This window comes from Phalacrocorax carbo, chromosome 5 (assembly GCF_963921805.1).
Source record: "Phalacrocorax carbo chromosome 5, bPhaCar2.1, whole genome shotgun sequence".
Classification (NCBI taxonomy): Eukaryota; Metazoa; Chordata; class Aves; order Suliformes; family Phalacrocoracidae; genus Phalacrocorax; species Phalacrocorax carbo.
In genome coordinates, this window is record NC_087517.1 from 30,201,873 (window position 1) to 30,222,361 (window position 20,489).

Below are 20,489 nucleotides of genomic sequence, written 5' to 3' on the forward strand. Positions count from 1 at the left end.
TTTGTGTTGGCACCTTTCCCTCTAAAATTAATTGGGAGTGTTCCCAAATTAATTCCAGGTACACCACCAAATACAACACACAGCACCACCTTGCAGATACAATACCATACAAAGGTATCTTGGCTGGCAAGGCTTTTAGCATCCCATCTGCCTGCATCCGCATTGCTGAGAGACTCTCCATGAGTTTTCAGTTTTCTGGCCCCATCCCTAAGTATCCTCTTTGAGTAAACTGAATTAAACTCAACACTGCCTCTTTCCCTGAGAAGAAAAGGCCCAAATGATGATGCCAGGAATCAGAAGATGTCACGTTCACAGCACTGCAGCCTTACCCATTAAACTCCCATAGACAGCTCCAGCTCACTACTGAACATGCACTGCAGGGAATTGCAGTCCCTCACCACTCTCCAGAAAGCAAACAAATAAAACCCACTTACCAACAAGGAAAAGAGGAAACATTGTAGTCATTATAATCCCAACAGTGGACATGTTATCTGGCATATTTCCAACTCAGATGTTTAAAAAATGTAGTTAGTTTACCTTAACTGTCTTATTTCCCCCAATTTCCCTTTTCCACATCTATTTAAGCTTATATAGCATCTCCCGAGATAAGCCTGCCTTTGTGGGTTGGCTGTGTATCATTCCTTCCCTCTATTGTCTTTCTGAGATGGAATGGAAGTCTCCAATATCACAGCTTGAAAGACCATGACCAGGCTCTCTTGGCTTGGTTTGTGGGAAGGGGAAGAGCAGGAACTGAGGAAGGATAGCCTCTCCCGCTGCATGAGTGGGGTCCTCTTCCTCACGGTACAGCCAATCCTCCCTGGCATTTTATCACTGATTCTGCTTAACTAAAGCTGTTTTTAGTAGTCCCCAAAGGCAGAGTCTGCTGCCGGCTATCGTCATCCCAAACGCTTCCAGACCTCTGCCACTGTGCTTTGGTACAATCCTTGCAATAGCCAAACGCAAACATTATGTTCCCCCAAGTACAAATTATAGCTTTCAGGAGCTGCAATTTTATTTTGGTTAAAAACATACAAAGGTAACCTTTATGCTGGGAGAGGAGGAGCCATGCAAGAGACCACAGACTGAGTCTCTGCTTTGCAGGGAACATTCCTGGGAACACTTTGCTGCTTCGCCTCCAGCCGGCTCTGCTTCCCAAGTGGTTGTGCTTCCCAAACGGTTGCATGATATCAGAGCTGAAGCAAGAGCCAAAATGCCTTGTGGTGGCCCGGGCTGCTGGAGATATCTGCTTCAGACCCAGCAGTCTAGGATTTGGGACTCAGAAAGGGAGAGAAATGCACTCAAGCTATAGCTATAGCTATCGCCAGCACTACTGGCAGCCTGCACATTCAGGATGCAATTTTCCAGGCATGACTCGCGACTTGGTTGCGAACCTGAACCCCTGCAGAACACATCGCAGCACTCCTGTACATACAGGTTCTGCTCAAGACCACCCCAGAGGCGCTCCCACCATCACCAGAGGAAGGTTCAGGGATTTTCCTCTATTTCAAATGCCTCTAACCATTCCCCGCTTTGCAGATGTCCCATCACTACCCAGCACTGAGCACGCGACACCTGTCAAAGAAGCATGATGTCAAATTGCCCCTGCAAGCCGCTCAGTGCCCCTGGACATTTCAGTCCTCCTGTCAAGCCTGCTAACGTGTCCCTCCCCCATCACGAGTAATGGTGCATTCCTGGAAGCAAAAACTGCATTAGAAGTCTTCTTTACGTGAGCTAAGAGCTTTCTTTGCCTCATACCATCTTTACTCATAAATATAATATCAAGGTGATCGTGTTCTTCTCAGACTACTCAAGAGTGTTCTGTAAGTAAAACCTGCAATTGGCAATTTATCAGATGGAAAAATAAAAGTCACATTTGGTTTCTCCCTACGCTTAAAAATGACCATGTGCAGTTTCTGAAGCAGTCTTTTTAACAAGGTCATGAGTATCAGCTGGGGGGGGAGGAGGGGAGCAAAACCACCCTGCACATGTTTTTCCTTCTATGCTGCTTTCTTACCAATGTTTTGCTCACTTTCTAAGCAAAGAGGAAGCCTCTCCTGTTCCCGTCACCCTGTGTTTATCCACATTCCAGCAGCAGTGGCTGCTCCTCCAGCTGCTCTCCAAGGGCAAACAACTGGATCTCACCACAACGCATTTTTGAACTTGAGACATGTCCAGCTCTGAGTGGGAGTGAGGTGGGAGCCCTGAGAGCAGAAATTATAGAGGCAGCGGATGGCGGGACACCATGAAATCTTTTGAAAGCATTGCTCCTGCAGGCTAAGACAAAAAGCACAACACACCCTTCGCCTAGTGAAAGGAAAATGCACTTTAGGACGCACAGCCTTAGGAGTCAGAATAAATCCTCCCAGATGTCTCTGGTGACAAAGCAGCCCAATTTGATCAATACAGCAGCATTATTAACGCTGCACTACCTTACATGAGGATAGTCATATGTTCTTGCCTCTGCTGAGTGTGGGGGAAGGGGTGCAAACTCCTACAGCAATTCACAGGGGAAATGTCTGTCTCAAAATCATTAAGATTGCACATTACCAATTTCCATGCAAGCTGCTTTTTTGGGAGAACTCTGCTTTGTTGGTATTGATCAAGCTCAGGTGGAATCCCAGAAATAGAGTGTGCTTTATGTTTTTCTCAAAAAGAAATGTTGTTTTTAACGACTTTAGAATCCCTATCTTCAGGGTTTTTTCTGCAGCCATGAAGACCCTTCCTTTTGGGGACTGGGTACAGACACATAAATGTAGGTGGTTAACAACAGAAGGCAGGACTTTATGAGCTGCAAATTTTGGAAAATGATTATGAGGATTAGGGGTTAAGTGCATTTGGATTCAAGCAGAAGTAATGGTTGTAAAAGCGTATATATATCACTGCTGCTTCTGAGCCCCAGTCAGAGTCGTGGCCTTTCTGTGTTTGGCTCTTGACAAATACAGTTACAGACAATCCTGGTGAGTAACTCAGGAATTGGCAAGAGAATGGAAGGGGAAAAAAACCAGTCCTGGTTAATCACCTGCTAAACCATGGCCAGCAAATCTGAGGATTTAGTAAAAACCAGGTCCTGTGTGTGCCTCATGATGAGTCTGAAGGAGGCTAGAGAGGTACCACCCCTATGCCAGGTGACTCAGTGTGGGAGAAAACAGCAGAGAAGCTAAAGGCTGAGTGGTAAATATTGACAGCATGGGAGGAGGGCCTAACTGTAATAATAAACACAAGACCAGTTAATGGCCTTTAAAATCAGGAGAAAGACCTTACCCACAAAGGGATGTGTGTCATCCATTGCTGGAAAGAAAAACTACCACAGAAACACTGCATCAGCACTAGCCATCTTTATCCAGCACTCAGCTGGAACAAAACATCGTCAAAAACAGGGAAAATGACAGACTCGCTCCCCCTCCACAGAGAAGAAATCCTGCCATGAATTCCCTCTGCCACCTCTCCAGCAAAAAACACTGAGACTATCAAAGCCGAACTGCACCAGGGAGGTGCAATGCTGAGTTTGAGTGCACCAGGCCACCTCCACGCTGCTTGCTAAGCGTTTCTCACCTGCGAAGTGTGGTGCTGCTCCAGAGCTGCTGGCACAAAGGCCTCCCAGAAAGGGGTGCTGCAAAAGTGTCTAGACAGACTAAAATTAAAAAGAACAAATTATATCACGCTGCCCACTGTCTGCAAACCAGGGCCAGATTCTCAGAGGGAGGAGTAAATTGCTAGCACTGTGATCATAGCTAGTAGAGTCATCTTAATTTACACTAAGCAAGGATCTGGCCCAGAAAAAAATATTCCTGTCAAGTTTGCAGCCAAAAATTCCTCTGCTAGACCACATTCCACCAGTTAAACTGCCAGGGAAGACAATTGCAGAAAGAATTTCATTAAAATGGAGATCAGGAAGCTAGTATCCTTTTCAAACTCTGCTCGTGACTTCCCCTCTCCAACAACTTAGTACTTGGATGTCCCAATTTCCCAGCCTGTAAAATGGGTGCACTACCGCTTCCCTGCTCTGTAAGAGCAATGGCTGTGAAACAACCTATCTGTTCAAAGCCCAACCATCAAATCAAACACACATCTGAATGCTCTAAGCCTCTGGGTCTTGGATGAAAGGGTATGCTTTTTTCTTTGCTGAAACAGCTCTGTCATGGCTCTTGGAAAATTTGAGTCTCAAAAAGGCAACTTGCATCTTTGCTTCCAAGACTGTAGGTGTCGGGTCCTCTGACTTACTGGGGTACTGCTGAGGGGTTTTGTTGCTCCAGACTGCGCAGATTTGTCAGCACAGTCCCTGGTACTGAAATAGAAGTAGGCACAGAGAGCACTGCTTTCCCACAATTTTGTCATTTTTTATTTTTGAACTTCAACTTTTGTACTGATTAACATTTGGATGGTCAGCGGATTTTCTGCATACCCCTCTGTTTTCAACTCTTCCACAAAGTCATTAGATAGAAGAATACACCCAGGATGCAGAATAGTGCAATCACACCATCAGGTCATAAGGATGGTGCCACGTGGTGCCTCATTGTAGCAGGTTTTCACTCCTTAATTTCTTTTGAAATATTTGGCTTTTTACATGCTGGCCTGCAGGATCATTAGCAACAGCACATGGTTTAGGACCTGTGTCTTTACAGTCCTTGCATTCCACACAAAATCCCCTCACTGACACCCACAGCTTAAGAGGTTGCTGAATAATGGGGAGAAAGATGACAGTTCCTGTGAGAAGTTTTCAGGGGCAGAACCAAGCAGAAGCCAGCAGAGTTCGGCTGCCTACAGTCAGCTGTGTACCTCATTGCTATTTGGTGAGGCCCCATTGTTTTGTTACAACCTCGGCAGACCTCATACAGGGCAAGCAGCTTTCCTCCTGCACAGGATGGAAAGGGAATCACCCATCTTCTGAAACACTGGGAAAATATTTCTTTGCCATACAAGCAGCCCAGACTGACTCAAAAGAGTAGACATGGTTAAAAGCAGCACAGCAGACAAACACAGCAGGAAGGTTCAGAGCCTGGGGTGTCCCATCAAGTGAACCGAAGAGCGCCTTGCAGTCCAGAGCAGCTAACTCTCCCCCTGGCTCAGGCAGGGTCCTTTGCCTTACGCTAGCAGCTTTGGCAAATCCTCCCTTAAGGTGGTGGGGCCAGGGTGGCAGGGAGCCCCCCTGTTCAAGGCCACCACAGCCACCCACCCTCGTGGGTGGTGGCAGAGGGCAGGACCCTTCAGAAGGACAGTGGTGGTACCCCACCGCTAACCCTGCAGCGTTTCGGGCAGGCCTGCTCCCTGCCCATGTCAGAGCAGCTCCCTTTGCTGAAGAGAAGGGCAGAAGTGTCCTGGGTGGGCACCAAAATTCAAGAGGCTTTCTACCATTTAACCATGATCCGGGTTAAACACCCACCTCACAACCATCACAAAACCACAAAACCAGCGGTCTTCGACTAACTAACCAGCATATAGACACTAAAAAGGGCAGCAACTCACAGCAACCCTGCTCTTCCCGATACTAATACTACCACGTGTTTTTCAATCCCACTTGTTTTATTTGTGTTTTTAGGCTCTTCAAAATGCTGAGATCTTCCATGACTCACTGTCAATAGCCAGCACTGAGAACCAGCTACCATCAAGTCAAGTCATCAGCACTGACTTGACTTCACCCCATTTAAAGTCTGATCTGTTTCGTTAAACAAACAAACAAAAACTTGGCATCAATTTCTTTGTTTCCATTTACTTTGATGGATCACAGCTCTCACTATAAAAACATGCTTAATAAAAACAAATCAGAAAACTACGGAAACTGATAAAAAGGTTTCATTGTGAAGAAAAGCAGGGAAAAGGGTTAAGGAGGACATGCTAAATTTTTTTGTAATGCCAGCAGAGAGAGGCAGTATATAAAGAAAACCACACAGGGGCAGGAAATAAATCCTTGAGATTGAATTTGGAAAAAGACAAATTCAGGTATTTATGGAAGAAACAGCAACATAATATGCATGCTCAATATAAAGCAGAGGTCCAGTAAGGCTGAAAAGAGACCTAGAACAGATAAGACACAGAGAAAACCAATACAGCTTCGAGGACACATTCTTAGCATCTGATAGACAGGAAAATTGGAAGGAACACAGAGGCGGCAAGTATGACAAAACTGAAAGGGACATGCACATTTATTACTATTTATCACGTCTGTTCCACAGACAGTGTTATAATCTCCAGTCAATGAGCAGGTGTCTCATTTCACATTTAGACAAAAATCCTTGAAAGAGTTAATATAGATAAAGATGGGAAAAAGCGTCACAGACCATGCAGCTATGAACAGGTTGAACCCAAACAAAGCAATGGACTTGCTCATGGAGAAGAGAGAGTATGGGAGGGGAAGGAATTAGGCTCAGGTAGGAGACAGAACAGCCTCTTAGATATTCCTCCCTTAAATTAGGTTTTAGTACATTCTTCCAAGGAAAGCAGGGCTCACACTAGGTGGATTTCAAATGAGACTGGGAAGCACCACTAAGGCATCCAATAAGAAATGGCACCTGGGCAGAAGAATTTCATGATCTAACAGTGCTAATTTCCAAGCTTATTTGTTTCTAGACCAGATCTTCTTATACACACAGTTTACTGTCGCTGGATGAAAGCAGTGACTAAAAATGCCTTTTCACGATTTGCACCCTGCTCTTGAACCTCATTTGCCTTCAAAATTAGCCAGTAAGACCCCCTTGCTGAACACAGGGTCTTCCCTGACCCTTCTCTAACCTTAGAGGCCAAGCTTGCCATCAGAATGTGGCCTCACACGCTCTCTGTGACATGGCATGACATGACATGGGATTCGCTTTTGAATCTAGTCAGTCCAGAAGGATGCCCCCACTTCCACAAACCTGGTCTCTCCTTTGAGACACATTTCCAACCTGACAGACAGTACGTGTGTGATGGATTCTTAGAATGAAATATGCCTGGCCACCCGTACATGCACACACAGGGACCCTTCATGACTCACATGCACACTACAGCTCTACACTACATCATTAAAACAGAGCAAACAGGTCTCAAAGCGGACTTACTTACAAAAGTGGATTTTAAGGTCAAAAAGGGCCATTCTGATAATTTAGTCTGACCCCTGGATGACACAGCCCACTTAATTAGACAAAGGGCTCCTTTAGACGCTCATTTACACCCACTTTCAGGTTGGCTTCACTGCTGGATATGAAAGCCCGAGGGTAAATCAGAATGGGATCCTTCCTTCTTCCCATGCAGTAAGACTGTTCATAAACCTCTCTCATCTGTCTTCATTTCACAGATAGGTATTACTGTCCTGGGGGAAGCAATGCCCACACCAGACATCATCCCACCTTGCAGTGTTAGGGAGAGCACATTTAGTGCTTAGAAACCTCTTCTCTTTCCCTCTCAGCCCCACATTTTCTTCACTTGAAAAACCAAAGAAAACAAATCATGCTACATCCTTTGTTTTACAGAGGGCAGCTCAGGACCTCCCACTCTTTTATGAAAGAAAATTTCTTTCTGGTACAGTTTCCATTATTTATTAGCTGAAGGTGGAGGGAAAAATGGTATTTATAGGATGCCTAAGGCCACACTCACTATAAAACAGAAATAAGCCAATATAGCTAGAGCACAACTTAGTGGCCTATTGTGCAACATTTTAAAAAATGTACTCTCTCATTATGGCACTGGAGAATATCTCCTCCCCCCGACACCAGTGGAAATACATTTATGAAAGCCATAGAGAAGCAATATTGTTTTAATCAAATCATTAAAATGGGTGTGCTGTTTTCTGCCCACATCCTGATATTTATTCTGCATCCTGACAAGACCTGGGATTTGTATAGACCATTCTCCTGCAAGGTGTCAAGTGACTTTGTGGACACTGGGCCAGTGTAAATCTGTGTGTTGCCACTGTGACTTTGGCAGCTCTGCATCAGTTTGCACCAGCCCAGGATCTGACTCACTGACTGATCTGAAATCCCCAACATGATGTGGGTACTATTCTTCCCATTTACAAAGAGAAAAAGCATTCAGAACTGAATGTCAAAGGTTTCCTTGACCTTTTCCACTTCAACATAAAGAAATGGAGACAGAAATTCCCATCTTATATACCACAATGCAACAATATCTGACCAGAGATACAGCTTGCTCAGACAAAACGCTGACTGAATTACATGGCCTTGCAGCTGGTATAGCTCTCACTGCACAAAGATAATCCATGGAAGACAGTCTCAGTGAGGAGGAGTCTTCAACCTAGAGCATCCACTCAGTGTCCAGCTCAACAGGCACACAAGACTTGGAAGAGGGGTATTCAGCATTTTCTAAAAGTCACATGTGCTGGAAGTATTTGGGAGTAAGAAACAACTCATGCCTTGCTTCCCTTGGTCTCCCTCAAATGTGTTCTTCAAAACGAAATACAAATTTTTCATGCTGGGAAAAAGAAATCCAAATGCAGCCTTTGTGGGGCTCTGTGCACCTACTGGTATACTTCTCAGCACTGAGACGCTACGCTGGGAAGTCACCCATTTACCAAGTCCTTCACCACAGAAAGTAACTCTGCATTGGAATTCTTCTGTTCACTCTAAATCAGCTGGGGCTTACTGATGTTTTAAACAAATCACCAAAGCTCAGAAAGCCTAAGATGAGCTAGGCACACTCAGTAAAGAGTATTTAAACTGGGTACCCTGAAACATCCAAGAAAGATTAATAAAGGAGTCACTCGCACTCTCAGAAAACATAAAACTGTCTTGAGTGAGTAGAAAATCAGGGCTGCCTAAAGAAAGCATGAGCTTTGCAGCCAGCTCAGAAGTACAGCATGGTGCCATGGGATCAGGCAGTCCTGGAGGCATGCGAACTGAGCAGTGCAAGGCCCCTTGCATTACCTTCTTTAACCCCCAAATCACCCCAGCTCCTGAGGCACTGATTCAAGCAAACATCTTCATCCAGGGAAGCACTGGAAGACAGATTTCAGCCTGTGTCTGGAAGGTTTCATCCTGTAATCAATGGAAGAAACAGTACAGCTCCTCCTGACCTTAACTGTACAATCGAACACCAAAAAACTCATTCCCTTTAAAAAAAAAAAAACCCAATAGATTAAACCAGGTGCTTCCATTTTCAAATGCTGTATACAGCAATTTTTCTTTTCACTTTAAAAACACAGGAGAGCTAAGGGATGTGCCGATAAGAGAAGCCTAAGCTGTTTTCCTGCAGCAGACAGTAGGAAACTACCCCAGGTGACATCCACTTACCCAGAAATTCTCACACCTGCAAGAGAAGCACCTTACAAACTCTTTCACTGGGTCACATTAGCACTTATAGCAGCCTTCTCCAAGATATTGGAGACCTCCGAAACTGTAGGTGCTTCCTTCTTCTAGTCAATCAAATACAAACATCCCTTAAGTTTCACTATTTGACTGCAACCCCCACATGCTTCTTAAAGCCCCAACTCTCAGAGGCTTCTGATTATATCAGAACCACCTTCCTCTTCAAACCCAAGCTCTTGGTTTCCTCAACTGTGCAGGAAAACCTACAAACATGACTTTACACTACCCAAAAGATCAGAAACCAAACCAGAAGGAATATGCACCTTGCTACGAACCTGATGTACAGCAACCTTCAGATGTTCGTAAGCACTCTGAGGTGCTAGCACAGCTTACGAACAGCTGGAGGAGGGCTGTGACACCACCAGAGTGAACTGGGAGAGCAGCGTCAGATGGAGACAGAAAAGAGCAAATAGCCCAAACTGTCTGCATTCTCAAATCAAGTCAGTCCAGTGCCCTCTGCTTCTCCTTTATTATTTTAAAATGCAGACAAATTTAAAAATAAAAGCAAGAGACACCGAAGTCCCTCCCTAACTGATCTAGTCACTAATGAGGGAGGTTTCTTTTCACTGGCACAGATTTTCCATTGAGCAGCAAACCCAGCCTCTCCACTGCCCATGTGTTGGAAACAAAGCCACTTCTGGGCTGATGCTTTCCATATGAAACACCAGCTCCCATCTTCCTCCTCCCTTCTCCCTTCCTCCTTTCCATAGTTATATTACTCACGCGGCAGCTGTAGTAGTTTGTAGATGAGCGGAATGTTTTCTTCAAAGCCGCATACATTTTCTAGACTGACAGGGGAGGCCAAAAGAAAGAAAAGTAAAAAAGAAACCCCAAAACAGGACTATTCAGTACTTCTCACCAGCTCAAAGCAGGCAGCACTTCAAACCACTGTGCAGCCACAGGAAAACAAGAAAGTCCCAGAGCTGCTCACCTCGCCCTGCACCATGGGATGTGGGGCACCTCACACCCAGCAATAAGCCAGAGGTGCCAAGAGAAGGTGAGCGCACTGATTCCTCACCAACCGGCACAGCACCTCACCAGCAGCAGTTGAGCAGAGGAGAGAGAATAGTGACCAGCAGTTGCGAGGAGCTGAGAAAAACATGTGACTGCACTGCTCTTGTGCATCTTGTGCATCAACACACCTTGCCAGACCCTCACCCAGAGGGAGGGAGAGCAGGCCCCCCCATGTTAGAGACCAGAAGTAACCAGACATTGCTTACGGCATCACGTAGGGTTGTGGCTGCAGTTCTCAAAAGATGCAAGAGAGTGAGGATACAGAGTCTGGATACCTTTTACTAGCAGAAACAGAAATTGCTGATAGCTGGGAAAAATGAATCAAGTTTTAGGGGTGCAGTCCCTGAAACGGAAGGCTAAAATTGACCAGAAAGCTGAAGGCGTTAGCCAAACCAAGTCTCACACCAAAAACAGGGCCAGGCCCTCAGGAAAACTTCTAGAAAGTAAAACTGGTTGAAACATTTCTACCAAACAGTCTCCAAAAAAATAACATTTTTGTCCACAGTGTTTTATTGGAATATATTGGTTTTGGAGCCACCACGTCATCCACTGAAATTTCACACATCCAAGATGTCATCTGGACGGGCAGACCTGAATCAAGCAAAGCAGCAACTTAAATCTGGGTCTTTAACATCACACCTAAGTGCTATGGTGGTGCCAACGTCCATTTTGGCTGTAAAAAGCAAGCAGACAGGAGCATTCTCATCTCTTCTACGCTTCCAACCAATGAACATTTTTCACCACAGCCTTTGCTCGCTGGAACCTTTGTTTTCCATCTAGCCCTGGTGGAGGATAAAGGTAGGCGATTAAAGGTGATTAAAGTTCCCTACTTCACCTCCACCAGCACAAAGCAATTCAGCGCAACGCTGATTCCCCTCCTGGGCTAGAGCGAAGACAAGTCAGCAGAAATTGCAAATGTTTACAAACCCAAGAGCCTCAAGAACCTTCCTTATGCTTGAAAATGAACTTTGCCCACTTGAGAGTCAGGATTAAAACCAAATGCCTAACAGCACAGTAGCCTATTAGTAGTGAAAGCATTTTATAAATCTAATTTATTTGCCATGCTGCATGTATTTTTCCTCAGCACACAATCCAAACCAACAGTCATTTGCACTTTGATTTCCAGTCACTTCACTTTAGTTGCATGAGAAGAATGCTGCAGTGTGAGAGCTGCAAAGGCAGCAGGTGGGCAAGACAATCCTGTCCAAAAAACACAAACCCTGCTTCCAGGGCTTTTTTTAATTATGTAGATGGAGATGCTTCCATTGATTGCAGTTTCTGTCAGAACGTGCTGGTTTACAAAGGTCCATCATGGTCAAACATCAACACTATGCCAGTGTCCCTTTAAAACTGACCTTGAGAGGCTGCAGGTTTAAGGGCAGGGTTTGTAAATCAGGACACTAATTGAAATGTCTCAGAAGAGTCTCTCACAAGCCACTGTCCTTCTCCTTTGCATCCCTCCCCATCAATCACACTGTCTCCCAGGCTCGCCTATGTCACTTCTTACTTCTCTATCCCTTGCAGAGTAGGAGCTGTTGATCCCCCATGTATGATTTAACCCCAGCTTTGCACTCAGGTCCACAATGCTGGGAAATAACCAAGAGGATTAGGACATGTGAGACATGGTCTATAAGCACCATGTTCAAAAATGTTATGACACTTAAATGAGTATGTCTGCTGGACCTTCAGCGAGCATTAATATGCAGTCTGTGCGTAAATGACTCAGACTCTTTAGTGTATGTTGTAAAGTATACCACATGCATCTTAATAGTTCTCCAAACAATAACACATGTAATGAATACACAGTTGCACTGAGCAGAAATGCTGTGGATTGGAAAGGATCCTTCATGTGTAAGAACAGGGAGAGGATGGGTACCAGCTTTAAAAGGATTAAGAGCATCAGAGCAGCTTAATATATCAGAGTTGAAATATTAAACCTTTTAAACAAACAAAAAAAAATCCATGCCTTCCTGCCTGAGCTTCCTATACCCAACTCCAACACCTTTTAAAACCTAGACGAGTTAAATTAGTGCTATGTACAGGCTGCCTCAAAGACAACACAGAGCTCTGGAAAGGGGGATTTAAGCTTACCTTTCAGATCCTTACTTTCATTTTTTGGAGAGGCAATGCTGCACCCCATCGAGGGTTCCCTGCGCAGGAGCTGTCCTGCACTTTCAGCACCTGCTGGCTGGCAGGGCAGGATTTGGGCTGGCTTTTTCAGAGGGGCTGGCAGCCCGTGTTCCCTTAGCCTAGTGCAACCCTCTCCTGCCCCACCTGCTGTACCCAAGCATTGAAAACCCATAATATTAATCCTTGATGCAGGCCTATAAGAATGAAGAGCTGCCAACTACTCCTGCAACTGAAGAACTGAGAAGCAAAGGTTTGGTGTCCTGATGAAATCCAAGACGTCTAACTATCTTTGTGCATAAAGGCTGAAATTATTTCTCCTATGAAGGAAATGAGACATGAACCCTCCTCTCACAGGCAGCCTAACGACCTGAACAGCCAGGCAGCCTTCCTCACCAGCTGCTGCCAGAGCAGGGATTGCAAATAAAGCCTGGTGAATGCAGCAATACGTGAGCTTTTTTTGACATACACACCTATCTCTGTACTACCAGCTCTCAACATGCCACATTAGTGGCATTTTCTTAATGCAGTTGGAATCAAGTAACTGTTAGAAATCCTGGCTTTTTTATTTTTGAGAATGAAAGACAATAAAACAAATCTTCAGTGGCTTAGAAGCAAGGGAAGTAAAAAGAATATAAAATTAAAAAATAAAAAGCCTGTGACTTTAAAGACAGTCTCCTCAGTGTCTTGGGAACCAAGCACATGATTTTTTAACTCCAAGTAGCAATGCTGGGAAGGAGACACGGCCAAGAGAGTACCAAACTCAGACACTCAAAACATGCATCGTGCCTACCAAGACTGAAGCCAATGGAAGAAAACTGGGATCATCTCAAATACAACAGCATCAAGCTGGGGAATATACCTGTGTAACATCTGTATTCCAAGCCTGTTCTCTACCCAGGAAAATCTGGGAGGAGGGGAGGGTCTTTCCCTGACAGGTTTGTTTTGTTTTGTTTGCTACAGAATCAGCTGAACCCTGCGGTTCATGTGAATCCAGATGCATTTGGACCAAGGCAGAAGCACCCATAGTACAAAGAGGACCTGTAGGGAGAAGAAATTCAGCAATTCAGGTGGGTGATTCCTGCAGCTGGAGCCTGAAAGACACCACAAAAATGGCACTCCCAGCTCCTGAGTGTCACTGGCAGTTTGGAAGTGGTGGGGGCATTGTAGATAAATACATAAGGGAATGGGCACAGGCACTTGAGAGTCCAGGAAACAGAAAGAAAAGTAAGAGGGACTCCGCACCATTCTTGAAAACACCTTTATTAACTCTCCAGAATTCAGGTCTACCATCAAAAAGGAAACCCGCCACCAATTACAATACCTGTGAATAACTTTTTATGAGGTTTTGAGCACAGTGATCAAAAGCCTACTATTTTTCCCCTCTGCAGAATCTGACAAACTTGATAGGAGATGAGATGTACTATTACCCCATTGCTTAATGTACTCAGCACCAATGTTGCTCAACCAGTGAGCAAAATCCCTTTGTTTTATGAGGAAAATTGCAGTCAAGGTTGTTCATCTGCAGCTACAGAGTCAAACAGAAGCAGCTTCCTTCTCACTTCCCTGTAACATCTTTCCCAGGGCAGAATGGAGAAGCAACACACTGGGTGTTTCTCAGTGGAGAGTCATTTGACAGGGCCTCAAAAAATGTGACAATATCCAGAAGATACCATTTGCCTCCACCCTGCAGCGCTTAAGTGTGAAATTACTGCATGGAACTGAAGACCTTCTGCCATTTCCACATGGAAGTATCACATTGCAGACTAGCTATATATATCATGATTTTTACGTAGCCTACTCTTATCTATGCATTGCCTACCCAACAGGACATAGAGAAACACATGGGCTTGGGGGAGGGGAGGTTAAAGCATCACAAACACATACGTAAAAATATTTTCTAGTTGAGTACCCACTTCATGACTGTGGTATTTAGCCCATTTCAAAATCACTTGACACAGGTCACTCACACACATAATCAGCTACTTAAGACCTGTAATGTGGATTGTGGGGCTCTACACTTTCATAATGCCGAGAAATAATGACTTACAACAACAGATTCTGTAATTAAGGAATCATGAAACAATAGAGACAGCACTTTCAAGTCTGTCTTTCCTCTTTCTCCATCTCTTTCTTTAAGGTCACAGGAGCATGCTTTCAGCACATGGAGCAAGCAGAATGCCTGCAGGTATAAATGGACCAGCGCTCAGAGTCTGAAATACACTGCATTTACACATGTGACTGTTTTTGGAAGTCAACCATTTCTGCAAGTTATTCTCAAGAGGCATGATGTACTATAAGCACTTAAGAAATGTGTTACACTGTGACTGGAACCAAGATGAAATAGCAATATTAAAAGAGATGGTTTAGTTTATGTAGTGGCCAACTATGCCATTAAACTAGAACAATGGAGACGATGGGGAGGCAGGAATGTTCTCCGGTGTGATTTATTCCTTTCCAGTAGCAGTGGAAATTTTTCCTATAGACCTGAAAATGACCCTGTCTGCCAAACAGAAGTCAGCATTAAGATGTAAGAGTTCTGCTAGATTAGTCACCTCGGGATACTCAGCTCTCACACAGCACAAGGATCTCAAAGCACTTTGCAAGAACGGGTCAAAACTCAGTCTCCCCACCATACAAAGACCAAACCTTAGCATCGTTGCTGTCAGTCACTTCAGAAAGGGGGAAACTGAGACGTGAAGACTTGATTAAAAATATGCAAAGAAGGCTCTATGACAGGGTCAAGAATGAAGAAAAAAAAAAAGGCTTCCTTGATCCTATGCTTTACAGGAAACATGCGTCTCCCTCGGAAGCATCATTGTTTGCTGCAGCTGAGAGCAACCGGGTCAGCCAAGGCAAGAGGAAATGTTATTGGGCAATGGTTATCAGGCAAATGATATAAGGCTACTTCCACTTCTTCCAGCCAATTAGACCTGTTCTGCCTGATGACACACGTGGGAAAGGCCGGCTCTTTTAGAATAAGCCAGGGTTTGGCACCTACGTCCTGCTGATTTTATATACCTGCATCAGCTACACACACAGTGATCGTGTGCATCTACCTGCTCTTTGTGCCCCTGTGCTCTGACATTATGGGAATTGCCATACTATGGGCTGCCCCATGGCCCACACAGAATATGAAGAGAGCCCCAAAATGTCTCCTGATTAGACCCCTTCTCCACATGAGGATGGTGACTCCAAAGTCCTCTAAGGGGCCTATGGAGAAGGATAATAGGGGTGGTTTGAAATGCTACTCCTAGAAAGAGACATATCTGACTACAAAAGATGCCTTCTGCACACTGATCTTTTAATGACCCCCCAAATTACATTGTGAAGGCCCAGCAGGAAGAACAGTCTGCAGCCCTTCCCAATTCTCAGCCCTGCTCTCCCCCTCTTTGCAGCCTGGCACACTAAGAGTGGGACCACGTGCAGCTGCACGGGCTACGCTCCTCACAGTCGCCTCCCTCAGAAACAGCCTCCTACCCACTTCCTTCCTCTGCAGAGTAATGAGGCGCTCTTCAGCCTCGTGCTGCCTCTCCCAGCAGTCTGGTTCCAATCTTGGGGATGCCACATCAGACGGACACCCCCGAGCAACAGCATATGTGGCCAGAGGTCCTCCTGCTGCACTGCAGCAGCCACGCAGGTGCTGAAATCTCCCCCTGCCCTGGTCCTGAACTGCAGAGTCAGCTCGCAGATACGGAAAGCAACTAGGATGGCTCAGTCAGAGCCAGGATGAAGTGCCAGGCAGAAACACACAGATGCTGAGACACCAGCCAGCTGACATACAGCAAACACCTCATTTTCCAATGCACAGAGCCCACCTCTTCCTTTAATCTCTCTCAGTGCTGTGGCAGCTCAACACTGCTGGAAAAGCTAAACAAAGACTAAACAAAGTTCTCTCTCTCCTGATGAAGTTGTGCTATGAATTACTCATTAGATCCTGACCTCCCCACTCCAAGAAAAAACCCTCATGACCTCAGAAGTGTTTTGCCTGAAGGAGTACACCCAAAGCTGACAGAGAAGCTAAGCTTTTGCTGCCTAAAAACCAAGCTCTCCCTTCCCAACACGTGTTTTAAAACAATGTGAAACACATCACGGGTTCAGTTCCAGCTTCTGCTTCAGGTATTTCCACTTTTACAATGTAAACTATGTCCAGGGTGGAGTGAAGGTTTTTTTGTTTGTATTTTTTCCTCCTAAAAAAAGAAAGCTACACAAGAGATTACAATCTCTTCCTACACAAAATCTGTTTGTTTTGTACCTATTGCTGGGTTGCTGTCATTCAACTCCAATGCTAATTGTCAAAAGCACAAATGCCAAACTTGCTCACATTTCTCTTGCAGTGGGAAGGAGAAAAGGGAAAGATCAGCTGACTGCATTCAAGCATTTAGCAACCTGCCTGCACCATCAGTGCCCCCCGTGAGTGATGAGTGTTTCACAATTGGAAATATGAGCAACTGCCCCTGTGGTGTAGTCCTCAGCCAGCAGCTACAAAAGTGGGGTCCAGACTCAGGAGAAAAGGAAGACAGGACTATGTCAACACTTTCACCTCAAGGGGTGCTCTGATTTTCAGTGAGGCAAGTGCATCTTTTACGATATCACAGGAGACACCATTCCTAGGAGCAGGAACTGGCACGGACTAACCTCTCCACATCAAGCACATGTAGCTGCTAATCACAAAACAAATGTAGCTCACAATGTGATAAGGAAGCTTGCTCTTGACCCACACAACTACTTCCCCCCTTTTCAGAGGCTGAAGTAATCTCCCAGGGTGCTGTTTTGCTGCTGGGAGAAGCATTGCTCTAGAGCCTCTGTGGAGCTTAGGTATGGCACCAGAGCTCTTCATGGGAGTGGAGGCAAGACCCATTCAAGCGTTTTCACTCAAAATTAAAGCTGCTGCTTCCCAATCCTGACGCTTCCTGCAAGGATCGGTCACTGCGCTGTCAGCTCTCTTCCCTGGTGTCTTGACTGCAGCCGGACAGTTTTAAGGGTTACCTTTAAAAACACACACACACCCCACTCGTCCCTGTCCTAAAGTTGCTACAGTTTGCCTAAAATAAATAAATCCCCAAGACCTGGACACATTTGCAAGTGATTCCGAAGAATGAAATTGGGGTCTCTGTGTCAGTGGGTCTGCCAAGCCTGCGTGACAGCATGCTCCGTACAGCCAGCTTCAGCTGCTCCCACCACTGATACATCAGTTTTGCTCCCTGTTGTTTGCAAGGAGCATTCAGGCAGCAACAGGGGAATAAAAACAAACTGTAAATACAGGATGTACTATGAAACATCAGGCACTGGTTCACTGGTTGGAGGATTTGAGGAGAAATAAGGGAAAATGTAATAAATTATTTTCAACTTCTCTTTTCCAACATATGTGGAGAATCAGTGGGGTTTAACGAGGAAAGTGTAAGTTTAAATTTCGCAATAGTAACAGTGGGCATGGTTAGGTACACTGTATTGCATAAAACAAACCGCTGCTCTTCCACACATAAAAGAAGGCAGCAGGAGACAGAGTATCACACATGGTACTGCCTAAAGCATGCTGGCTATGTCAACAGATTATCTCGCTTTGGACTGTCTGGACTGTTACTAATATGCAACTGAATATGCAACTGATCCAACAACAACAATGCTATGAAATTAATTTTTTAAATGTAATTATATTAACCTCTTCAGTTTAATTAGCATGTTAAAAATATAAAAGGAAAGCAGATGTGACCATCGTGGATGTGCGAGCTGAATATTAATAACAAAAAGCATCCCCTCCCCCCTGGAGGATAAAGCAAAGTTGGACTGGTCGTTTTGCAAATTAAATCCTAAATGCATTTGCACTGTAGCTGTCGATAAACCTCTCATGTGTGGGCACATACACACAAAAAGCTGAAGCCAAAACAATTTTACTAGGGCAAACCTTTAAAGATCCAGCCCCGGTCCAGCCGGCTGACAATGCTACAGCCCAAGTGCTCCCCTGAAGCCCTACCATCCACATTTCTCCCCACATACACTTCCAAGGAAAAATTAAATGAACGTCCCAAGCTGTCACTTACCGGAGACCTAACACACGCTGCCCTTATGCTAGCCAAGACTAAGGTGAATGCTGGCAAGATGAAACCCAGTGGCTCGTTATTCTTATACCGATAGTGCCACGGGTCCGTGCGCTGCATTAGCACCACATGTCATCCCAGCCACACTCCACTATTCATACCCACTAGCGGATTTTTTTTTTTTTATTTTAAAGAGACACTAGTTTCCAGAATTTCACCTGGCATATCACCTCTGACAGAAAACCACATGAAGAAACAGGATTGTCTCACAATATCCTGCCATAATGACGAGTCCTGTCTTTCCTTTTCCCTCAGTATCCCAGCTGATAACTATTTATAGATCTATGCATTTGGGTTCATAGTTCATTTTATACAACACTTTTCTCTGTAACCTACTCTTCTCCTTGGTCTTGTTTATTCATGCCACCAATCATCATTTTATTGCATTCATAATACTTGATTTCAATCTTTAAAGCATCCTAATTCTGTCTGCATATTAACCCTACAGTGCCACAAAACACACTGGTTTACTGGAACCAGCCTAAGGCGTCATTGTTTTAAGATACAGCAAGAAGCATGTGTCTCTCCCCACCTTCTAAAAAAAAAAAAAAAAAGAAAAAAAGTCACCTCCCTAGTTACAGAATTTAGCCTAAAAGCTTTTGCTACTGCTTCCACACACTTGCCCACCCCCCATCTCTGGTTTAAGCTATGGTTTTTATTGACATATACTAATTACCTGAAAATAAGAATGATCTATTCCTTTTCCACCAGCTGCCAGTTGTCAGCACTGGCTGGAAGTGATCAGCCTCGTTTAAAACAATAACAAAAAAAAATCTGAGCTCCAAAATAAAATAAAAATAGTAGTCAGAATAGAAACAAAACCCTACAGAATGCCACCGGATCTCAGGTGCTGCCGGGCGTGCTCAGAAAGGACTGAAGGCAGACAGATTTGAATGGACTGCTCGGTTCGTCACGGCAAAAAATACAGAGATTTAAAGGTCTACCCACGCGGAAAAAAAAATAACCACCAAAAAAAAAAACCCCAACAAACAACCCTGTATTAAAGAACAAAAATAAAGTCAGAAATGCAGCCCCAATGCATCTACTGCCTGTGCTTAAGAGATTTACAGGAGTAATTTAAATGATTCACCTGCTGCCAGTTTTCCTCCAAGGATGGCAAAGCTGAGAAGTAGCCGGTGTCGTGGACAAGCTGGAGTTCCTGGAATATACTATAACTAGCCAAGACATCCATGCTGCTGCTGAGCAAGACCCTTTCTTTCTGCTTTTGTGTGTGTTTGTTTGCTCGGGTGGGGGGTTGTTTTTGATCATAAAAAAAAAAAAAAGGAGGAGGAAAATCAACCAATGATAGATCCAGCGTCCCTTTGGCTTTGTTTTGTTTCAATCACACTTTAAAAAAAAAAAAAGAGAAGAGAGAGAGGATCAGCGCGGAGGGACGGCGAGGGCCGAGGGCCGGGGGCCGGGCCGAGGAGGGCGAGAGGCGGCGGCGCGCACCGAGCACCCCGCGGCCGCCGCACCGGGGCACGTCCCCGCCGCCGCCGCGCAGCGCGCAGCCCCGCGCCGCGGCCATGCGCGCGCGCTCACTCGCGCCCGCCCTGCCCCCCCCCTTTATTTTCGGGAGACCACATCCCCCAACCCCCACCCTCACCCCCCCCGGTTTTCCTCTCACCCTCCCTCGGCAAACCCGGCCCGGCCCGGCCCCCCCCGCCGCCGCTGCCTCCGCCTCCACCGCCTCACGGCCGCCCCACCCCCGCCCACTGAAGCAGCGCGTGACCATGTAGGGTAAACGGCGGGGCGGGATGGGCGGGCCCGCGGCGCTCCTGAAGTCACTGTCGCCCAATGGCGACGCCGCTCAGGGTGAGGCAGGCGGTGCCGGACCGCCGGTGGCGCCATCGATTGGTCGTCAGGGCGGCTCCCACCTCCTCCCCGTGGCTCGCGAGGCGGTGCGCGGCGAGCTATTTTTAGGGCGCTATATAATGGGGCGGCGGGGCACGCGGCG

The 20,489-nt window shown here is 45.5% G+C and overlaps 1 protein-coding gene across 4 annotated transcripts in view; it reads right to left on the reverse strand.

The window, feature by feature from the left end:
* KLF7 (KLF transcription factor 7) overlaps positions 1-20,230 on the reverse strand; it is a 64,196-nt gene extending 43,966 nt beyond the window's left edge. For 3 of the 4 annotated variants that reach the window (XR_010373033.1, XR_010373034.1, XM_064451835.1), the window contains exons 1-2: positions 20,160-20,230; positions 19,623-19,879 (exon numbers count right to left, since the gene is read on the reverse strand). Coding sequence is in view for 2 of the 4 variants with exons in the window: in XM_064451835.1 (XP_064307905.1) it covers positions 19,623-19,724 (102 nt within the window). In the remaining 2 variants the exon portion in view is untranslated. Of the gene's footprint in view, positions 1-19,622; positions 20,067-20,159 lie in introns of those variants that run through there. The other variant, XM_064451836.1, reaches the window with a different exon arrangement.
* Between the last annotated feature and the right edge of the window lie 259 nt (positions 20,231-20,489).